At 44.8% G+C, this 23,088-nt stretch overlaps 1 protein-coding gene across 1 annotated transcript in view; it reads left to right on the forward strand.

Moving 5' to 3' along the window:
• The window catches only part of RYR3 (ryanodine receptor 3), a 525,783-nt gene that overhangs the window by 339,715 nt on the left and 162,980 nt on the right, over nucleotides 1-23,088 (forward strand). Inside the window, exons 32-38 of the mRNA XM_053224214.1 lie at nucleotides 115-280; nucleotides 5,441-5,527; nucleotides 5,860-6,086; nucleotides 7,778-8,573; nucleotides 10,692-10,892; nucleotides 16,260-16,362; nucleotides 17,959-18,096. Coding sequence (XP_053080189.1) covers nucleotides 115-280; nucleotides 5,441-5,527; nucleotides 5,860-6,086; nucleotides 7,778-8,573; nucleotides 10,692-10,892; nucleotides 16,260-16,362; nucleotides 17,959-18,096 — 1,718 coding nt within the window. The remainder of the gene's footprint in view (nucleotides 1-114; nucleotides 281-5,440; nucleotides 5,528-5,859; nucleotides 6,087-7,777; nucleotides 8,574-10,691; nucleotides 10,893-16,259; nucleotides 16,363-17,958; nucleotides 18,097-23,088) is intronic.

The raw sequence follows: 23,088 nt of genomic DNA on the forward strand, positions 1-23,088 counted from the left end.
AGTGCTGACTGGAAAGCTTCTTTGGAAGGTTTCTGGGGCATTTCGTTCCTGAGCCTTGATTGCACACTGCCCCAGTCCAGATTCTGTGCTTTTTCCTCTCTCTCTGGTTTCCAGCGTGAAACGCAGCAACTGCTACATGGTCTGGGGCGGGGATATTGTGGCCACTTCGCAAAGATCAAGCCGGAGCAACGTGGACCTGGAGATCGGCTGCCTCGTGGATCTGGCGATGGGCGTGTTGTCTTTCTCAGCCAATGGGAGAGAGCTGGGTACCTGCTATCAGGTAAGGGTGGCTCTGTGGCCAAGACAGCAGCATCCCCAGCCTGCATGCTTGTGGCTCTGCTCCTCGTTCTTCTCCATCAGCATCCCGACCACAGCAGATGGGGTTGAGGAGCCCACGTGGTTCACAAGCCATCGAGGGAAAGAAACAAGAACAAAATGGCTTGGTTTTCTACAGAGGGGAAAATAGGGGAAAGTATTGTTCTTTATCGGTTGATCAGATATCCTGGTCATCTTTCTAGAAGCTAAGAAGGATTTTCTTTGGTGATGGTCTCTAAAAGGGTATTCATCTATTCCATGAACATTTCTTGTGCAACTTGTGTTACCTGTGCTCTGTAAGATGCAAAATCTGAAAGGGGAGCAGAGATACTCCTTGCTTTAGGAAACTTCTGTGCTCAAAATACAGACTCCTAAAAACAGACTCGTTTGCCAAGGTGTATTCCTTTTGCAAAAAGGCTATTCTCATTCCTTATGATTTCCTTACAGGATCTTTTAAAACTGCATTTATATGAGTAATGTGTTTCTCTGCTTCATTGACTGTAAGCTCTGATAGAACTATGGGGAAAACCCTCAGTTACACACAAGTAGATTTACCTGTCATTAACAAGAAGCCCTATCTCTCTTAAGCAGGAGCTTCATCCTTGATGGCCAGGTAAGCTTGAGAAATACCACATATCATATCCTGCTTCTGACATTGGCAATGAACATTTGTGCAGGACAACTTGAAAAAATACTTCAGAAAGAAACCTGTCTAACCAGGCATTTCTCATATTACATAACCAAAAACATTTTTGGCTTGTTTTGTTTTGTTTTACTTTAACATGCATAGTAGTTTTCTAGAAGTCTGGAGTTGTACAAAGCATATCTGGAAAAGGCTAACTTCAGGCGTTAAATTTCTCTGTTAAACCTATTTGATACTCCAAGGTAGAATAGAGACGTGTGGACAGAGAGTGTCCTCTGAGTTCAGAGAAGGAAGAGCTTCCCTCCATTGAGAGTGGTCAGAGAAATATTCGTTTCAGAGAAACCTTGATTTAAAGAATGGCACAGGAGATACCCTTATGGAGATAGGGAAGCATAAGGTACACTTGAGGAACAGTGGCCACCATAGTATGGGCCTCTGTGGTTATTGGTGAGAAATTCATTTGGAAAAACCAGGAGGTATTGATAGGAATTGAGGAGCTTTTGAAGGTTTCTGACCAGAACAGTGACATGCACAGTGTTTAAGGACCCTTAGCTAACTACAGCAGATGAAAAGCATCCCACTCCTGTGTAAATGGATAAAACCCCAGATTCCACAGTCAGCCCCATGTTATAGCCTCCAGGCTGGAAAGCCTCTTGGCAGCCATTTGTCTGCCTTGTGCTTGAAGAGATGGCATCTGGCGGGGAGAGACGGAGTAGCCCCAAGTCTGAATTGTTTGGTGACCAAGAACGGATGGACCAAACCCTTTCTGGGTTTGGTGGGATCAGCCACCTCCCCTTCTGCATCTCCTGCAATGCATGCCAGTCTGTGTGCCTCCCTGTCCTCCTGGGAAAAAGTAAGAACCACTGACATCACTCGACAGCCTGGCTGGGCAGCCGGAGGGACCTGTCTTTCCAGCAAGAGGCCTTTGCAAAACCAGGCTTTGAGGCAGAAAGTAACGTATTATTCTTCCGGTACTTTCTCATGATTCCACTCCCCACCCCCCAGCCCCCTGAGAAAATGCTTATATACATTACTGCCGTCCTTCAGAATCCATTAGCTTTTTCCCATTAACTTTTGAAATGAGTTTGAAGGGTCCTCCCTGAGCTGCAGAGAGCTCTAAAGCATCTAATAACTCTGAAGGCTAGCCGGGCTTCGGCGGTCCCTAAATAAATAAATAAACAACCCATGGCCTTCGCAGCAGCAGTGACTTGCCTGCCTCTGGGAAGAGCCCATAATGCAGGAGGAAATGTCACAACAGGACGCCGTGGCTGTTGGTATCCTGACTTGCCCAGTAGTTCCTGGGTCACATTGGGCTGATCCGTTGTCTTCTCCCAGCTGTGTGCTGGCACCGACCCACCTCCTGAGATGCCTTCCTCCACTCCGTGCGTACGAATCCTGATTTCCCTGCTCAGTGGCCCCAGTCCTGCGTCCCGCCCAGAGGCATGTTGTCGTGAATGGGATGGTGCCAGGGCTCAGCATAGGAGCCCTCAGGTGTCTCACACCCGGCCAACCCCTTTTTCATTCCAGGCGAGACACCAACGTGTCCAGCCATGCATCTGGTCTCCCGGCAGTGGGATGATTATTATTCTGCAGCCGTAGCCATTTTCATTTTTCAATTATCTCAAGAGGAACAGGGCAGCAATATTTATATACTGGCTTTCTATTCAGAAAGGACCAGTGACCAAAATAATGAGAGGAGGATTCTCTCAGACCATGTTTCTAGACCTCCCCGTTAAATACTGCTGTGCAGTTTGAAAATCTCTTTCCGCCGCACTTAATTTACGTAATCATGGGAGGAATGAGAAATAAAATGTATGTTCAAGAGATACTCGGTTATTGCCACCCCAGCCACACTGCTCTGAGAACAGAGTCAGCTACAAGACTCAGATTTACGAGAGGGGTGAGCTTTCAATTCAGGCCAGTTCCTATGCCCTGACCTTCACACGTGATCAGAAATAAAATGTCTATTATTGCAAGGATATAAGATCAGCCAGAGATAAAAGGTACCTTAAATAGAAAAAAGGTCCATGGCACTCCACAGCAGCCTCAAATCTGGGCTCGCTGCTCCTAACATTAGAATGGAAGCTCCCCTTGGGGCGCCTGGGTGGCTCAGTCGGTTAAGCGTCCAACTTCAGCTCAGGTCATGATCTCACGGTCTGTGGGTTCGAGCCCCACGTTGGGCTCTGTGCTGACAGCTCAGAGCCTGGAGCCCGCTTCGGATTCTGTGTCTTCTCTCTCTGCCCCTCCCCTGCTCATGCTCTGTCTCTGTCTCAAAAATAAATTTAAAAAAAAATGGAAGCTCCCCATCCAGAATGTCACCTCCTAGAGGACAGAGGCCATCTGTCATGCCTGTTGCTGTCCCCGTGCTTGACATAGGACCTGGCACCTAGTAAGTGCTTGCTAAGTATTTGTTATCAAACCGACCAACTTGGCTGCGAAGCCACTGTTTCAGTTTTTTAATTGCTTCTTAACAAGTGACCACAGAATTAATAGCTTAAAACCACATACATTTAGTATTTCCCAGTTCTGTAAGTTTGGGTTCTCTGCTCAGGTTCTCACAAGGCCAAAGTCAAGGCATGAGCTGGGCTGAGCTGCCTCTGTCTGGAGGCTATGGGAGGAATCCACTCTAAGCTCATTCAGGTTGTCATCAGGATCCATTGTGGTTATAGGCCAAGGTTCTGAGGTCCGTTCTTCTTTGCTTTCTTTTCTCCTTCCCTCCCCTTCCTTCCCAGAGGTGTCCATATTCCTTTTCATGTGGCCTCTTCAATGCCGACAAGGCATGTCCTATCCTTGTTGGCAGAATTTAGGTGCTTGTGTTTGTAGGTTTCAGGGTCCCTTTCTTGATGGCTGCATCCAGGGGCACTCCCAGTCCCATGAACCCCCCTGAAATCTCCTGTCATGTAGACTTTCACAGGCTCTGTTACACCATGGTAGCTTCTTTCTCCAACGCCAGGTGGAGAACCTTCTCTCCAGTCTACCGAAACACAGTCTTACAAAACGTAACCAAATCAAGGGAGTAGCAATCTCTACACCCTTTTGCTATACTCTATTTGTTAGAAACAAGATATAGGTTCTGGGGAGGGGATTGTAGGAGAGAGTGGCTCCCTGGGGGCCACCTTAGAGTGTGTCCAGGATACTCAACATTCCCTAACTGCAAGAGAGTTGCAAGAATTTCCTAATGTCTGAATTTACTTAAAGGCAAAGGACTTTAGTTGATAGAATTAAAGTCACCTTTCTGTTTCCATGGTCTCCAAGTCTCATCAATAGTCCTACATCAGGGGTGTCTGGGTGGCTCAGTCGGTTGACCATCCTACTCTTGATTTCTACTCAGGTCATGATCTCACAGTCGTGAGATTGATCCATGCTGAGAGTAGAGCCTGCTTGGGATTCTCTCTTTCTCCCTCTCTCTCTCTCTCTCTCAACAAATAAACATTTTTTAAAAAGCTCATCAACATGGGCAGTTGATAAGTGGAGCCCCTACTGTCATAAATAAATCCACACACTTCATCTAAGTGGCAGCTGGAAGACAGTGAATCCTACACTATTTAAGGTGAGCTCTAGAGTCATAAAGAGTGAGAAGGGGGTTACAGAGAAGTCCAGAGGAACCAAGAAAAAGGAGAGGTTCTAAGAAAAGGAGATAGGTTCTGGAAGCAGCCTCTTTATGTTATCTCAAGGAAGCCCTCACCTGTAAAACAGCAGTTCTCATCTGGGCATGCTTTTCCCTCATGGGACATCTGGCAATCAACAGAGACTTTTTTAGTTGTCATGACTGTGCTGGGGGTGGAGAGTAGTACTGACATCTTCTGGGTGGAGGCCAGGCCCATCTTCTGGGTGGGATAGCAGGCCATGCTGCTATCTGTCCTACAGGACAGCCCTACAACAAAGAGTTACCCACCCAGCCGAAAGGGTCAGTAGTGCCAAGGTTGAAAAGCCCTGTCCTATGACGCCCTTTGGACTTGCCTTCCCAAAGTCCTTTTTGCCTTCAGAAATAACACTGAAGTCCTTGCACCACCCTCAGTGATGACTTCCTGAGGGCAGGAGTGACGAATGATGGTGCCACCTGCATGCCAGGTGTCTCCCTGCTCTATGACGAGCCAGGAATCACATCATTCCATGAATAAAAGCAGGCATTACCCTTGGTGGTATGTTAATAGCTCCCCACGTGTGACTGTCCTGAGTACTGGAGGAAGATTTTGGCTACTGTTATCAGTGAGAGAAAATGAAAGACTGTGGGATTGTTCAGCCCCAAGTCGCGGGGGGTGGGGGTGGGGGGCTGGTGGGGGGCAGGAATAAGGTGGAGAGCAGTGACTGCACTCCCAGAAGCACCAGGTCTCAGAATTTCTGAGGAGTAGAGAATGACCCGCCAGGGAGTTGTCCTGTTTCAGCTAGGGTTAAAATGAGGGTGTTGATGAATGCACCCAATGACTTAGCCATCTGCGATTTTATAATTCTGAGCAAACCTCCATTTGTTTTGGTTTCCAGGTGGAGCCCAATACCAAAGTGTTTCCAGCAGTCTTCCTGCAGCCCACGAGCACTTCATTGTTTCAGTTTGAACTTGGGAAGCTGAAGGTATTGGTCAGCCTCCTCATCCAATGGCTATGATAAAAGAAGGCAGCATTGACCATTAGGGGAAAATTTTCTAAGCCTCAGAAAACAAGGGAATCCCTTCTCACCCAGGCCCTGTACTGGGTGCTGAAAGAATTACTTAATGTTAATATAACCCATCATGCAAGGTTTTAATTAAGGCTGGCAAAGCCTTAAAGGTCTCCGGATTGATTTGTCTCTCTTTAGTTCATACTCACCATATTGGTTATCGTGGGCCATGTGGCATTGTCCAGCAGCTGAGCATCTCTGTAGTGCACCTGTCTTTCCCTTTGAATGCCTTTTCTGCCTTGCCCCAGAATGCGATGCCCTTGTCGGCGGCCATATTTAAAAGTGAAGAGAAGAACCCAGTTCCACAGTGTCCACCTCGGCTGGACGTCCAAACCATCCAGCCTGTGCTCTGGAGCCGCATGCCCAGCAGCTTCCTGAAGGTGGAGACAGAGCGGGTGAGCGAGCGCCATGGCTGGGTGGTGCAGTGCCTGGAGCCCCTGCAGATGATGGCGCTCCACATCCCTGAGGAGAACAGGTAGTGGAGGGACCCACAGAGGAGGGGGCAGGCCTGGGAGGCAGGCAGGAGAAGGGGAGGAGCAGCATCCCCCCCCTTGGCCAGGGGCCCTGCTCTCTTCCCAAAAACCTCAGTGTCTCTTTTCCTTCCTCACTTACATTATTCACTTAGAAACAGCAGAATATCCACTACGATATGCCTGCCACAGGGCCTTCTCTCTGAGTGTCCGAAGTCAGGAGTGTTTCTATCCCTTTAATTAAAAGGTGTAACGTGACCGTGAAATATATGTCATTAATGACAAGAAGGGAGAAAATGAGGCATGCCTAGTTTGCCTAGAGAACCAAGAATGGGCTCCTGGGCTCCTCTTGGTAAGAAGTACTCCTGGATTATGGCCTGGGTTTAATCCCAGCACTATCACTTTCTGGCCTTGTGGCCTTGGGTAAATGACTCCTATAACTTACCTGTGTTTCCTCATGATACGTAAAATACATGACCGCCCAGAGGACTGCAGGGAGAAATAAATGGAATTGTGTAGGTGAATCTACACTAGCATAGTTTCTATATGTAGAAAGAAAGAAATTTTATCGCTAGCCTATTATCACCCCTTGATCTGTTGGACTAAAAACATACAGTAATGGGCGAGCCGGTGGCAGGATTTGATAGCTGCACAGCTCCCATTTAGGTATTCTGCTGGGTCATGGACAGCGGCAAGACAGGCTGGTATAGGGAAGGAGCAGGAAACAAATAGGAATCCAGCCAAGTACGCCGGTTGCAAAGGATCCTCAGATCCGTGGTGAGGAGCAAGACAAAACAGAAAATCTAAGCAAGGATCAGAGGCTGTGCTCTGAGCCCCCCCAAAAAATGAGGGAGCAAGACAGCCTTGTAAATGGGCTTCTAAAGTCAGGAAGGAGAAAGTGAATTGATTATGCCAACTGAACTCAAATTGCAAAGTGTTTTCTCTTGGGACAAGAGTGCAGGTGTGTTTGTTTTCAGGGGAGGGAAGGCCCTGTGGATGACGGTAGATTTGGAGATTATACAGATGATGTGGGTGGTGGATTGACAGAGGGCTTCGGCTACATTTTTTTTCTGATTTTTTTTCATGTTTATTCATTCTTGAAAGACAGAGACAGAGCACAAGCGGGTGTGGGACAGAGAGAGAGGGAGACACAGAATCCGAAGCAGGCTCCAGGCTCTGAACTGTCAGCACAGAGCCCAGCGAGGGGCTCAAACTTATGAACCGTGAGATCATGACCTGAGCCAAAGTCAGACGCTTAACTAACTGAGCCACCCAGGTGGCCCCTTCAGCTATGCCTGAGGCTCTTGTACTGGGGAGCAGAGGATCCCCTTCTACCCACAAATAAGAGGACCAAGTCACCTCTGTCACACACCTGAATGTTTTTCAGTTTTCCATTTGGGAGGGTTTTCCTTAATAAGGAGCACTTTCATATTTGGGAATCCATGTCTTTAAGTCTTTCAGACTTCTGAGACTCGTTGAGTTAGGGAGGATTATCAGGAACTGGGATAAGGACCAGAACTGAGAGAGGAATGATAACCTGTACGAGGGCAGGGGGCAGAGGCTCCTCCATCCTTCTATGCCCTCTGCCCTCATTGAGTTGGGTGCAATCCCTGGGGATTCAAAGAGAAGAACTCTGCTGAGCGCTGGCGTATTCTTTTCCAACCGTGGAGTGGTTGATGGCTTGTCCTATCCGCAGGTGTGTGGATGTCCTGGAGCTCTGTGAGCAGGAGGACCTGATGCAGTTCCATTACCACACGCTGCGACTCTACAGTGCAGTGTGTGCCCTGGGAAACAGCCGCGTGGCCTACGCCCTATGCGGCCACGTGGATCTCTCCCAGCTGTTCTACGCCATTGACAACAAGTACCTCCCTGGCCGCCTTCGGTCTGGTTTCTATGACCTGCTCATCAGCATCCATCTGGCCAACGCTAAGGAGAGGAAGCTAATGATGAAGAATGAGTACATCATCCCCATCACCAGCACCACCAGAAAAATCTGCCTGTATCCAGATGAGTCCAAGAGGCACGGGCTGCCTGGGGTGGGCCTGAGAACGTGCCTCAAGCCAGGGTTCAGGTTCTCCACCCCTTGCTTTGTCGTGACCAGTGAGGAGCACCAGAAGCAGAGCCCTGAGATCCCCTTGGAGATTCTCAAGACGAAGGCACTGAGCATGCTGACGGAGGCAGTGCAGCACAGTGGGGCTCACATCCGGGACCCTGTCGGTGGGTCTGTAGAGTTCCAGTTTGTGCCTGTGCTGAAACTCATCGGGACCCTGCTGGTCATGGGGGTGTTTGATGACGATGACGTCAGGCAGATCCTCCTCCTGATCGATCCCTCTGTGTTTGGGGAGCACAGTGGGGAGACGGAGAACAGAGCAGAGAAGGAGGAAGTGACCCAGGTGGAGGAGAAGGCAGTGGAGGCCGGAGAAAAGGCCAGCAAGGAGGCTCCAGTCAAAGGCTTGTTGCAGACCCGACTGCCAGAGTCCGTCAAGCTGCAGGTAACTCAGGGCAGCAAAGATCCTGCCTTTGCAAAGTGCGGGGGGAGGGTGACAGTGCAGCCTGGAGCTAAGGCTGGGACTGAGGGTGCTGGCCTAAACCTGGAGTGTAGTGGAAATACTGATAGAGAGCATTCACTGCTCATGATTTTCTCTGGCATGAAATGTACTCCCGAAGTCAAGAGAAAAGTGCTAACCCTTATCAATAAGGCACGTGCCTTAGAATTGTCTTTACGGAACTAGGATGGATTGGCCCTCATCTTACCTCTTACCCTTTGGGACTAAATGGCTGCTCTGTGAGCCCCTGTCAGGAAAGGAGGAGGAAGAGCCTTTGGCTGTGGGAAAGACCACACTGGTTCATACGGCGGCCATGCTCATCCCTTGGGCTCATTTGTTGCCATGTACTGATCACCAAGACTGTGTAGATGTGCTGTCCTGGCATGCAAACAAACTGCCGTCTGAGCCGAGGAGAAGAGGCATGCTCGCTTCGAGCTGTCCCCTTGGCATCACCTAGGAAGCCTCAACGTTTCCTAAGACATAGTCTTACCAGAGGGAAGCTGGCAGCAGCGATACGCTGAAGATGATAACTGTTGTCTTCTGGGCACTGAGAAAAGAGAAATGAAAGAGGACAGAGCAGTACAGTCTGATCCACAAAGTCAGCCTGGCTCAGGCATCCCTGGACCACGTAGCAGCTCTACAGGCTTGCCAAGTCAGTAGCCTCCCAAAGCCTTGGCTTCACAATATGTAAAATGTGGATGATAATTGAATAAAACGTAATATTCACTTTTATCTTTAAAATACGGTATGAAATATATTTTATCATAAACCGTGTTAGAATAATCTCCAAATGAAGCTCTCTTACCTAATGTGGTGGGATTGGTAGGTGTCAGTTCATCAAAATGTTGTATGTAGAGGAGATACGTAACAAATTTTACACAGATACCTTAAACATTTTTATTAAAACATAAATGTGCTCTTCGGATGTGGACTTTTTCTGAGACTTTTTCTTCCATGTGAGTCCCTGCCTGGCATGTAGAGTCCTTTCTTTTACATAAATGACACCTGTCACATACAGTGTGATGTGCCTGATGGCCAGTTTTGGGGGTATCTTGAAGACAGACTGTGGATTTAGAGGTTATTGGAAAGCAACCTGAGTGCAGAACACTTGTAGATTTTAATGATTTTCCCCCAATTTTTTGTAGTTGTCTAACTCACACCCAACTTTGAGTATTTTTTTTTAAAAAACAACTTGCCTTTTGCGGATGTTCCCTAGTCTTTCAATTTAGTTTTCCTATTTCATTGGCACATACAGCTTCTAATCAGATGTGATAACTGTAATCACAAGTGTGAGGGGCATGTGCTCTGGGTCCTAGGTCACCTGCAGATATGCCAGAGACTAGCCTGCTAGGTAAGAGCACACCAGGGACATTATTGTCCCTGCCCAGACGGACTGGAGAGCGTCTGTTAGTCATGCAAGGGGTTATGTGGAGATGGGGTCATAGAACTTACGCCTGAATAAAAGTATCGGGAACACACTGAGGTTTGAAGGAGCAGGTCTGGCAAGTGCCTAACACAGAGTCAGGTGATTAGAGCTCAATAAGTTCTGGCTGCTGTTTTTCTTATTAGTGAAAGTGCACGTAGCGATAAGATCAGGACTAGTAACAGTCCGAAAGAACTGGTGGCAGACAAAGCAGTGCCAACAAACAAACAAGAAAGAAAGAGAGGGGAACAGAAGTCTCTGGTTCCCATCATCTGGAGCCAGAAGATGTCAGGAAGGAGCCAGAGCTCTCCCGTGCAGTTGAGTGCTGGTTTCCATGGGGAGCTTAGAGCCAGGGAAGAATTCTCTTAGGAATGCCGTTCTCACTCTCCACGGGCAGGTTCATTCTGTCTTTGGTGAGCTTGTTTTCCTGTTGTTCTCCTGTCCTTAGGATAAAGGGCTGGTGGCTGGGTTCAAACTGACTTGGATCCAAGTAACGGAGCTGTGGTCACTGTGTGACATTGGGCAAGTCACTTAGAGCGCCTAAGTCTTCGTGTTAGCCTCTGTAAAATGGGGATGCTAGCTGCTTCACCAATGTTTATGAAGTGTTGTTAAATGAGCATAAATATACGCTTTGGTTGCAGATGTGTGAGCTCCTCAGCTATCTCTGTGACTGTGAGCTGCAGCATCGAGTGGAGGCCATTGTGGCATTTGGCGACATTTATGTCTCTAAGCTCCAGGCAAATCAGAAGTTCCGCTACAACGAGCTCATGCAGGCCTTGAACATGTCTGCAGCCCTGACTGCCCGGAAAACCAGGGAGTTCCGCTCACCCCCCCAGGAGCAGGTGAGAAACTCTTCCTGAGCCTCCATGCCAGTGGGGTGAACTTGAACCTTACAGAGCAGGGCACATGAAACCTTTATGTGCCTGGGGCGCCCGTGAGAGGTGTGGGCCAGTCAGTGACCCAGCACAGTGCCAGGGGACAGGCCTGGTCTGATGCTAATGGCAGCGAGGAGTATCTGCCAATCATCTTAGATGGGAAAATAACCCATCCAGAAGTGCACACAGGGCGGGGCTTCCTCTCCTCCCTTGCTTGCTCCTACCGGTGCCCTGTCACTGAGTCAAAGACCAGATCCCTGTCATGACCCAGCTTCTATACCAGCAAGGATCCACCATTAGAAGAATGTCTGTCCATGGGGCGCCTGGGTGGCACAGTCGGTTAAGCGTCCGACTTCAGCCAGGTCACGATCTCACGGTCTGGGCGGATGGCTCAGAGCCTGGAGCCTGTTTCCGATTCTGTGTCTCCCTCTCTCTCTGCCCCTCCCCTGTTCATGCTCTGTCTCTCTCTGTCCCAAAAATAAATAAACATTGAAAAAAAAAATTAAAAAAAAAAAAAAAAAAGAAGAATGTCTGTCCAGTCCTTGCAGAAGTCACTCCTTTGTATTAGAGATCAAGAGAGCCTGGTCGACGTTTCCTGACTTACGAGAGCAGGTGCACAGGCTTCCTCGGCTAAGTGCCCGAAGCCCCTTACGCTGTGACCAAGACCCTCACAAAGCCTCCCAGCCCCCAGAAGCGAGGAAAACAGGACTGGGCAAGTGAGGTCCCTTCTGTGAGGGATTGTCTTCATTTTTGTACAGTACCCCCGCCTTGCAGTCAGCCTTGCCCATATGGGGAGACTGCTTTGAAAAGACTCAAAATCCCAGTGAGTAACTGGCAGATAGGATCGGGACACCTTGCAGAACATAGTTGGCATTTGTCCCCCTGTTCCCATGTACATCCTGCAGGCAGCTTGGCCACAGCTCCCTAAGTGTTCAAAACAGACGATCTTTCAGTGAAGAAATTTGCTTTCTGTCTCTGAAACCAGATCTTTGCATCTTCTGTATATTTAATAAGCAGTCTATCCATAAACTGTTGTCAGGTATAATTACCACCATTTGATATTAATGGTACAACTTGGTGCAATTACTTTCCTAACCTATTTGGTAGAACATAGATATTTATATTGACTTAAAAGTGAACCACATATCTTGGCTTTTAAAAGATTCACTTGAATGATGCTGGCCTTGTAAAGACTAGGCAAAGTTTATCATCGCTTTGCTGGAGGCACACTGAGAAGGCCCTTTGAATTGATGGGAGGAGGTAATTCATACCGTACCGAGGGAAGCGCAGTGAGCCTGGATTACTCTTAAAGGCTTTCCAAATGTTGTCAGGCTGCTTTTGGACTGGCAACCTGTGCAAACATTTCCCAATTCATTGGGCAGATGCTGACTCCTATTTGTGAATAATGGGCAGGAAGAACAATGTGATGCATGGCTCCTTTTCTGGCTCCCCCTTCTCTCGCTGTGTGGCCTTAGGCCTTTGCCTTTCTGTGTCTCCCTTTCTTCAGCTGCAAAATGAGGATGTTTGTATGTCCCTCCCTCCCTTCTATGGAGAACCCAGGAGATCATTTTTTAGATTGCTTAGTGGGATACTGTCATATGGTAAACATTCTGTAAGTGGAATCATTAGTTTCAGTGTTGGAAGGTTCTTTTGCCTTCTGCCAGTGACCCACTGAGTAGAGTTTATGTATGTTTTCTGAGACATCTGCTTAACCCACTAGACCTGCACTGTCTATCTAACGCTGTCCTCATGGACACAGCTACTGATCCTATCCTGGCTCCTGGAAGGGCCATGCTGGCTCCCACCTCACCTGCTACCTCCTTACCTTCTCTTCTGCTGTCCCCAGGGCCTGCTATCACTTCCTCCTTTAGCCCTCTCAGTACTCCCCTGGGCAATCATTTCAGACTGGTTTCAGATGGAACTTGGGAAATTCTTCCCTAATGTGTTAGACTAAATGATTCTTGAGCAGATATCAGAATCACCAGAAAGGCTTAATAAAACAGACTGGTGATCCGGGGCTTCTAATTCAGTAGCTGTAGTGTGAGGCCCAGTAATTTTTACTTTGAGCAAGTTTCCAGGTAATACTGATGATGTTGGTCTAGGAATGAAATGAAAGAAAAGACACTAATTCCTATCAAATTCAGCTGTCCCACCTACCACCCCTCACAGAATGTTCATTTCTAGAAGGAACCAACCAATAGAGCTCTCTAATTCCAAATTGAGTATGGACAAAGGAGGATTCAGATCAATTTCAGGGGATAGCAATACAAAATCATGTGGAAAATTGGGTGTATAAGAATTAGAATTTTAAAACAATGATACAATTATCTCATCCTTCTGTAACCTTTGAGGAGAAAGTAAAGGTTTTCAGCCTTGTATCTATATAGGATCAGAGAGATGAAAAAAACATATACTTGGGGGATGTACAAAAGTAGGTAAAACTAAGATTAGTCCAGTGGTCATTGGCATATTAGCCAGGCACAGTCAGTAAGCCTTTGACTTTAAAAAGGGCATCACTGGGGTACCTGGGTAGCTCATTTGGTTAGGCTACCAACTCTTGATTTTTCCTCAGGTCATGGTCTCGTGGTTCCTGAGTTTGAGCCCCACATTGGGCTTTGCACTGACAGTATGGAACCTGCTTGGGCTTGGGAGTCTCTGTGTGTCTCTCTCTGTCTCTATCTCTCTCTCCCTCCCTCCCTCTCTCTCTCCCCTCCTCCCTCTCCCCTTCTGCCCCTCCTTGCCTCTCTCTCAAAATGAGTAAACTTAAAAGATAAACAGGCAAGTAGTAGGTAGGTAGAAAAGGCATCATTAAAGGGTATGCCCTGTGTAGCAGAAAGTTCAGCTCACTCCACTGTTTTTTTTTTTTAATGTTTATTTATTTTTGAGAGAGAGAGTGCGAGCAGAGGAGGGGCAGAGAGAGAGGGAGATCCAAAATCTGAAGCAGGCTCCAGGGTCTGACCTGTATGCACAGAGCCCAATGTGGGGCTCGAACTCAGAACAGTGAGATCATGACCTGAGCCAAAGTCAGACACTAAACTGACTGAGCCACCTAGGTGCCGCACTCCTCTTTTGGTTTTCTGACCTGCCGGCTGGTGGGCCACTGCTTCCCAAGTATTCCACCTACGGCAAGATCTTTCAGCAAAGACTTCAATTTTCTGGCTCTGAAACTAGATCCTCAGATCTTGTTTTTATTTCATAAACAACCTATCAATCTATGTTGATGTAACTACCATAATTTAACATTGGGGAACAACCACAAAAATTACTTTCCTAACCTATTTTATGGATATTATTTTATTACAGGCAACACTTCCACCAACTTCCAAAAAAACTGTTTGCAGTGGAAGCTTTAAATAAGCGTCTTCCTACCAACATTAAACACAATAAAAGAGATGGTGACGTTTTTTAATGTAGAAATTCTAAACAGAAGGAGAAAGTATCTTTGCCTGGTGTTCAGGTTACGCTGCCTGAGGCGAGCAAAGTGGAGAACATCACCCCTAGTTATTGTTTCAGTCCCTCCCAGTATTCACTGCCTTGGGGTCGTGGGTCTTTGGAAAGAATTGAGACATCCTGGAATCTGACCAGGAAATGAATGACCACATCCTTACCAACATTTCATTAATCTCTGATAGCATTTCTTCGAATTGTTAATGCTGCCGAGCACATACTAATGCTGACTTTGCCAGCAACAACAGAAATAGCACGTTTTCTCATACTGTGTCACAATGAGCATCATACCTTGAAATATCATTTACTTCATCACTACTTCAAAATCACAGTGGATAGGAGACTGCCACTAGATCTTTTTGTCCAATAGGTTAATAAACAAGTACATGTTACTATATCACAGATTTCTTTTTCATGGTTTTTGACAACTACATTTCAGTAATGGTTTCTGTATGTAATTTTCTATATTTTATGTTACGTATTCAAAATACTAATTTAAGCAGTAATCGGGTGGGTTTTAACAGACTGTCAGAGTGGTCCATGGCATTAAAACAGTTAAGACTCCCTGAGACAAAACTAAAGGAAAAGATGAGTGTTTAACTACCTGTTAAAACCTGCATGTCAAAAAAAAAATTTTTTTTTGTAGGTAAAGTTAAAAGCTCACTAAAACCCAGGAAATATATTTAGAGAACATGTTACAAAGAGTTAATAGTCTAGGGATGTGCAAAATACTGATTAATTTTTTTTAACGTTTGCTCAGTTTTGAGAGACAGTGATAGAGTGTGAGCACGGGAGGGGCAGAGAGAGAGAGGGAGATAGAGAATCTGAAGCAGGCTGCAGGATCTGAGCTGTCAGCACAGAGCCTGACGCTGGGCTCAAACTCACAAACCGTGAGATCATGATCTGAGCCAAACTCAGCAGCTTACCGGACTAAGCCACCCAGGCACCTCCTGATTAATTTTTAAAAAGAAAATTACCCAACAGAAAAAGGGAGAAAGAACATGAATGGGAAATTTATAAAATACTGAAATGAAAATGGTTCTTATGTGTGGAAAAACAAAATTCAACCTCACCAATTAAATGCAAATTAAAGCAACAGGGATGTGACATTTTTTACCCATTAAATTGGAAAATATTTGAAAATGTGTTAACTCTCATTACTGTAATGGAGATGGCAAAGTAATACACACTCTTGAATAAATTTGGTTAAAATGCAAATTGTTGTAAGCCTTCTGGAGGGTGATTTGGCAATTCCTATCGAAAGCCATTAAAATGTGCAAACCTTTTGATCCAGTCATGTTGCTTCTAGGAGTTTATCCTTAAAAAAAAAAAAAAAAAAAAAAAAAAATCAGAGATGTGAACAAAAATTAGTTATAAGGGAATTCCAACAAACTATATTTATTTATTTATAAGAACAAAAAAATGGAAACAATTTAAATATTTCTTAACAGGTCATTAATTTTACACCAATTGCTATTCATCTTATGATGAAATGCAGTGTACCTGTTAACAATCAATAAAAAAAGAAAATGCTGAAGATAAATTGTTAAGTGGGAAATCTGACCTCAAAAATGTTTATCTAGAGTATGCATGCTCTCAATCTATATACATAAAGCCTGGAAGTTATGAACTAAGTATCATTAAATATGGTTATCTTTGGGTAGTGGGATCACAGTAAGTTTTCTTTAGGTATTTCCAAATTTTGTGCAGTTAATAAGTCACCATTATAATCAGAGAAAAGGTGAAAGCTGCTTTTAAATATGGTCATCTTTACAAAAAAGTTTGAGGTAGATAAAATTTGCAAAGAATGTTAGGTGTCTAAGGCAGGATCTGAGTTCTTTGGCCAACACCGAGAACCACTTACCCATTCTTCTTTGTCCCTCAAAGATCAACATGCTTCTTAACTTTCGACTGGGAGAGAATTGCCCCTGCCCAGAAGAGATCCGAGAGGAGCTATATGACTTCCATGAGGACCTTCTCATTCACTGTGGTGAGCTTCCGAGATGAAAGCTTTATCAAAGACAAGTCTGTTCCCAATTCCTTCATTAGAAGCTAGTGGGGGTTGGGAAGACAGTTTTGTATTTAAAAGTGCGGTTGACCCTTTTTTAATATTATTTTTGCTTCCCTTCCCTTATGTTCATCTGTTTTGTATCTTAAATTCCACGTGAGTGAAGTCATATGATGTTTGTCTTCCTCTGACTAATTTTGCTTAGCATAATGCCCTCTAGTTCCATCCGTGTTGTTGCAAATGGCAAGATTTCATTCTTTTTGATTGTTGAGTAGTAGGGGTTTGAGCTATGTGAGTCCATTTGTTATGCGGGATTTTGTTTCCATAAATAGAGTACAGTACTCGAAGTGTATTTTCTCTTCCTTATGATTTTCTTAATAATATTTTCTTTCTCTGGTTTAATTTATTATAAGGATACAGTATATGATACATATCGCATTTAAAAATGCGTGTTAGTTGACTGTTTATGTTATCAGTAAGGCTTCCCATCAGGAGTATGCTATTGATAGTTAAGTTGTAGAGGGTCAGAGTTATATGTGGATTTTCTACTGTGTGCGTGAATGGTGCCCCTAACCCCTGCATTGTTCGAGGGTTAACTGAACAATTCTAACTGCTCAAGAAATGATTCTGCCTGGACTACTGGGGTCAGAGAAGATACAGAAAATAATTCTGGCATATATGCCATATCCATATATGGTGGAAACTCCTTCTACCAAGAAGAAATTTTGTTGAAATAGAAGAGAGTGAACAGGGTCTCTGAAGAAGGAAAATAACTGATAACTTGTGTAAACTTCACCCACTTTACTTAGATGGTTGGACTCTGCTCCCGGGTGAACCAAGATTCTGATCTCCTTTGCTTCTTATCTTTTGCAGTGATATAAATATGATAACGTATGCCTTTAACAATTCTAAACTACAGTCCCTACTTTAATACATAACTATTTTAAATAACAATTGTAAACCTGCAGTCCCTCCTTTGATACGTAACTGCTGATTTTAAATTGTTCTCAACATTTGTGCTGCTTGTACATGGATGGAGTGACTAATATATGGAAAATAAGTGGTATTTTCATAGGAAATGACTCAATGTTAACTCTTTCTAGATGCTTTAGAGCCCTTTTAGGGTACAGGTTAGAATAAGTTAAATTTAGGGGCACCTGGGTAGCTCAGTCAATTAAAGCATCCAGCTAACTCTTGGTTTTGACTCAGGTCATAAACTCATGGTTCATGGGATTAAGCCCTGCATCAGTCTCCGTGCTGACAGCACAGAGCCAGCTTGCTCTCTCTCTCTCTCTCTCTCTCTCTCTCTCTCTCTCTCAAAATAAATAAATAAACTTCAAAAATAAAAAGAGTTGATTTTAGGGTTTGAAATTACTTGGTGTTTTTGTATGTAAGGAATTATCTTTTTAAAATACTTTCCAAAAAGACATCCTGTAGGTAAATAATTATGGGAGGCTGCCTATAGCATCTTGAGAAAGTTGCAGAAGGGTAGGAAGCAGAGATTTATGTTCTTTCAATCTTACGGTGGTTATTTTTATGTACTGTTCAAGATTTTCACTCTGTTCTGTGACTTGCTAGGTGTTCCCCTGGAGGAGGAAGAAGAGGAGGAGGAAGACACATCCTGGGCTGGGAAACTCCGTGCCTTGGTGTATAAAATCAAAGGCCCTCCCAAGCCTGCGAAGGAACAGCCAACAGAGGAGGAAGAGAGATGCCCTAGTAAGTGACCATGCCTTTCAGTCCTCCTGACACAGTGCTCTTCTTTGACATAATGAAGAGAATTGGCTTTCTGACAAATGCTGTGTAAGAGGTGGACTGTCTAAGCTTCAAAGGAGGCATCTGGGCATTCTTTTATAATTGGTGGTGGTTACTGTGTATTTGGAGCTATGCTTTTCTAATTTAAAGACCTTACTTTCAGAGCCTTTTGAAACCTGAGGGATCTGTTACTTTGGCTCTGCTCTTGTCTGTCTGGTTAAAAATGCCTATAAACAGATTTCTGTTCTTCTTTCTTTTAGGTTTCCATGGTCTCCGTCCTTCAATCATTGTTGTTTCAATCATTTGCATTGTTTTCTTAGAATTGCAAATTGCCCCAGTGAGGAAAAATAATAATATGAGGGGAGTAAAGGAAATAGGATGTGGGCTTTGGGGGTCGTTTTTGGGGTTTTGGCAATGATTTTCATAATGTAGCATCCTAGAGGACTTTGACCTTCCATTTTTCAACAATCCCAAACCTTGTCCAAATTCATTTCTCTAAGCCTTATAGTAGATGTGACTCCTACTGCTGTGACTCATGTTGAAACAAGATTATAATTTGTTCTGCAGGGAAGTGTACTGTCCATAAACCATTAACGTTTTAAGAAGAAGACTGTGTATTATATATAATCAATATGCTCTTCCGTCCAAAATTCTGCAAATATTTCATTTGTCTAAAGAAGAAGGAACTTCTGAGGTTTAACATAATTGCCTTTTATCTTGTTCCTATTCCTATCCATTTTAAGTTTATTTATTTATTTTGAAGGGGACAGAGAGCACAGGGGAGGGGCAGAGAGAGAATTCCAAGCAGGGTCTGTGCTGTCAGTGTAGAGCCCAATCCAGGGCTCAAACTCATGAACCATGAGATCATGACCTGAGCCAAAATCAAGAGTTGGATGCTTAACCGACTGAGCCACCCAGGCATCCCTATTCTTAACCATTTTAAAACATGCTTTCAAATCATAGACTAGAGCAATAGACTGTCAAGCTATGATTGGTTTGTCTGAGAACTCTACTTTGGGGTTCATACATCTTATTGCCCTTTCTATTGACCTTTCATCTTTGTCAGAATATCTCTGAAGGGAAAGAATCCTCACCATTTTTTCAGCACAAGTGTTAAAACCTCTGGAAAAGAGTATAGGATACTTGGAAGCAGTCATACTGCCAACCCTTAATCAGTGCTCTCCATCACCATATTTCTATGGGTGGAATTTTGATAAGGGCATGCCAGCAGGATGCTAAAAGCACAAAAGTGAGTTTAGATTCCCTTTGTGGTTACTGCCAAAGCAGAACTAAAAATAGGCTGAGCTGACCCATATTACCTGCTGTGAGTCTATTTTGGAAGCGGATGCTTCCAATATAATGTGTCACCACTAGGGGTCCCACGAGGTGACCATTTCATGTGAGGTAAGTGGAGTCAGTCAGATGAAATCACTTGGCTGTGTGAAGTCTCCCTAACTCTAAGAATGGTGTCCAGGCTCCACAGATTGCTACCTCGGGACTCAGTCTGGAAGACCATATTCTGCCTGTTCTGATAGAATGTGCAAACAAGGTCGCTCCAGTGTGAGAGTTCACATCTTCTCCTCATGCTGCTTCCCTTCCAGAAGGAGAGTTGTGAGGGGCTCGCATATTGTGTCCTAAGTGTCCTATCCTGGATTTTGAGAAATAGATATGAAGGTGGTCAAGCGTGCCTAGTTGTCACCATGTGGGTCCTCTTCCAAATGTTCCAGAGACATAAAGCCTCTCACACAGGCCTGACATATGAGGAGAAAATCTTGGGAATGGTTTAACTGCCACACCACTGAAATTGGAGACAGTGTTTCTGAATACATAGCGCGATAAAAGGGTCAAAATACTTTCCGGTATTAGTAACTTTGTCCACGTTATTACGTTATTACGTCACTGTTCTTACCCTTACATTTGATAAAATCCTGAAATTACAGAGAATAACATGGGATAGGGAATTGACAATTCCTCAAGTACTTCACATGTTATTAGTTTGTTACTGGTGGTTTTTTTTTTCACTCTTCTATTGTGTAGTTGATGAAAAAAGGACTCTGAAGAATGAAGGGATACTTGTTCATTCATTTAGTCTTGCCACCACTCCCTGGTTCCAGAAAACTTTCCAGGTGACTGAATGTCCCTGGCACAAGGTAACTGAGCTGGGTAAAGCTGTGGCTTGCTTCACGTTTTCTGGCTCTGGTTCTGTGCTCTTTCCATTGTCCCGTGAAGCCTCCGACATAGCTATGGCATACCCAATGGCTTTTTAAAGCCATCATCTTTTTATCTGGCTTACTGCACCTGTGAGGTAACTCATGCTTGTGACCCAACAGAAGTCAGAATTCTAACATGCCCAAGTTGACCAAGCCAAAGTTCTGCACTCGGATGGTTCAGGGTAGGTGGTACACTTCCTCCTCTATGAGCAGTTGGTGTTGGCCAACTGACCTGCAGGAAAACCTCACTTTTTCTAGAAAAGAGGAATCAACAGGGTCCTGAGCTTCATGAGAATCCTGCTAGCTGGCTCAGAGTTCCAAGGATCTGCTTAAACTAACTCTAAGCCATATTGTTGATGAAAGCTGTTACAATCTTTATTAAAAGATCATATGATAATGAAGAAGTAAAAAAGACCCAACAGTAGCAGCCTGCCATACTAAGTCACATTTCTCTGGCATATCCTAATCCAGCAAATTCCCGAGAAAATCTTTTGCCTGTTCTGAGCCAGGGCTTCTCACACATGACAGTTTAAGCAAGGTTTCTTGAATATAAATGTGTTGCCACTGAGTTACTCCTCCAGAAGAGACCAACCCTCTGTTTCCGCTAAATTCTGAAATTAACAAAATGAAGATCACCTGTCACTTTCCTGCTCCAAGTTGGTGCGTTCCTCTCTCTCTCATTCACTGAATGCCTTCCCGAAGCATGGAGGTTTTTCCATTATCTTCTCTCTACAAAGAAAGCTGCTACTTGTGTCCATTCTTGCCCCATTACTGAACAGCCTAAGAACCCAAACCGAAATTCTCTCCTGCCTAAATGCTCCAGCTTACTGAGTGCTGAGGAAGGGAAAATCCCACTGTTCACTACAAAAATAAGTCCTGGAGCCCAGCACAAATACGCAAAGTGAGATAATTCAGTGATAGATGCATCTGTGGCACTCAGGCAATATTTGTAAGCCTGTTCAGATTCTGTCCCACAAGCCTCTCCCCATGATGTACATGCACAGACACCTCCTCTGTGAAGTCTTTCTTTCAACCTCATCCTCCGTCCTTCTGCCCCAGCCATTCCACAGAACTTCTCACGGGGCCTGTATGACCTTCTGCCTTACGTGGAATGTCTGTGTCCCTGTTTGCTTTCTTCACTGGGTCTTTGTGCCACATTTAATTCATTGTCACAAATCTTTCCTTTCCGACCTCCAGTATATGTTAGTCATAGGCTCGTAAAGATGATGAAAATGAGGACCTTCTGAACAAAGGAGGAAATGGGTGTGGGCAGGAAACTCAAGGTAATCATGAGTGTGGCTATGGGAGAATAAAAGTGCAGATAAAATACAGGAGGTGGCCAGAGGAGGAATTGGGAAAATGTCCATAGAGAACATAGATCTGTAGATAAGATAAGGGACAGACATTTTTTAAAAGAATTTTTAAATGTTTGTTTTTGAGAGAGAAGACAAGAGTGTGGACCAAGAAAGGGCAGAGAGAATGAGGGAGACACAGACTCCGAAGCAGGCTCCAGGTGCTAGCTGTCAGCACAGAGCCCGACACGGGGCTCGAACCCACGAACCGTGAGGTCATGACCTGAGCCGAAGTCTAGTGCTTAACTGACTGAGCCACCCAGGTGCCCCAAGAAGGGACAGACATTGTTGATGAAGAGATCAGCTTCAGTGAAGGTCCCCACAAGAAAAGTTCAGGTCATATTCCAGGAGCAGCAACCAGTTGAGGTTGGTTGAATTCTAAAAGGAAAAGAATGGGGTAGAGGGTAGTAGAGTGGTGTTAGGACAAAGTGGCTTGAAAATCCAATCACTCAACTACAATTAGCCTTAGAGTGTGACCTATCACTTGTATCCAGTTGCAGGGAGGGAGGGGTTAACATGTACATGGTACCCGCTGTGTCCTGAGCCTTGGGTGAAGCAGTTCTCTGTTACCTCATGTAATTTTCACAACAGGCAGTAGCTGAAGTAGATGATTTTATTCCTATTTTCTAATTGAAGAAACTGAAGAGTGAAGTTTCTTAATCTTCTTAAAACTGAAGTTCCTTCTAAGCAACTTTATAGGGTCACACAGTAGTGGCATAAAAGTTCAAACCATTGTCACCTGAGTCTACTTGCCATCCATATTATTTATATAATAATATCCTGCGCCCCCCCCCGACCCCCCACCATGCAGTGGCTATGAAAGGTCTTTGAGGACTAAATTATTCATTTACTCAACAGTAGTGAGGTAGTTAGGAGCATAGGGCTCTAGACTTAGGCCACCTGGTCTTAAATTCTTGCTCTGCCACACAATCTCGGTAAGACTGAGCATGTGATGGCCTCTCTGTGCCTCAGTTGTCTCATCTGTAAAACGGACATGGCACTAATACCTTACTTAGTTGACATGAAGATTAAATTAAAAATTCAAAGTATTTTTAAGTGTGACTGGCATAGAGTATGCACTTAATTTTAACTATATTTGGCATTAAAACGTTTGGGGATGCCTGGGTGGCCGGTCAGTTAAGCGTCTGACTCTTGATTTCAGCTCGACTCATGATCTCACAGTTGGTGAGATCAAGCCCCATGTCGGGCTCTGTGCTTACAACACAGAGCCTGCTTGGGATTCTCTCTCTCTCCCTCTCTCTCTGCCCCTCCCCTGCTTCTGTGCTCACTAGCACACGCTCCCTCTCTCTCTCTCAAAAATAAATTTAAAAAATGGTAATCACTTACCATTTCTCAGGCACTGTATCACACACTAGTTAGTTCTGCTTTAACAG

Source organism: Acinonyx jubatus, chromosome B3 (genome assembly GCF_027475565.1).
Source record: "Acinonyx jubatus isolate Ajub_Pintada_27869175 chromosome B3, VMU_Ajub_asm_v1.0, whole genome shotgun sequence".
Classification (NCBI taxonomy): Eukaryota; Metazoa; Chordata; class Mammalia; order Carnivora; family Felidae; genus Acinonyx; species Acinonyx jubatus.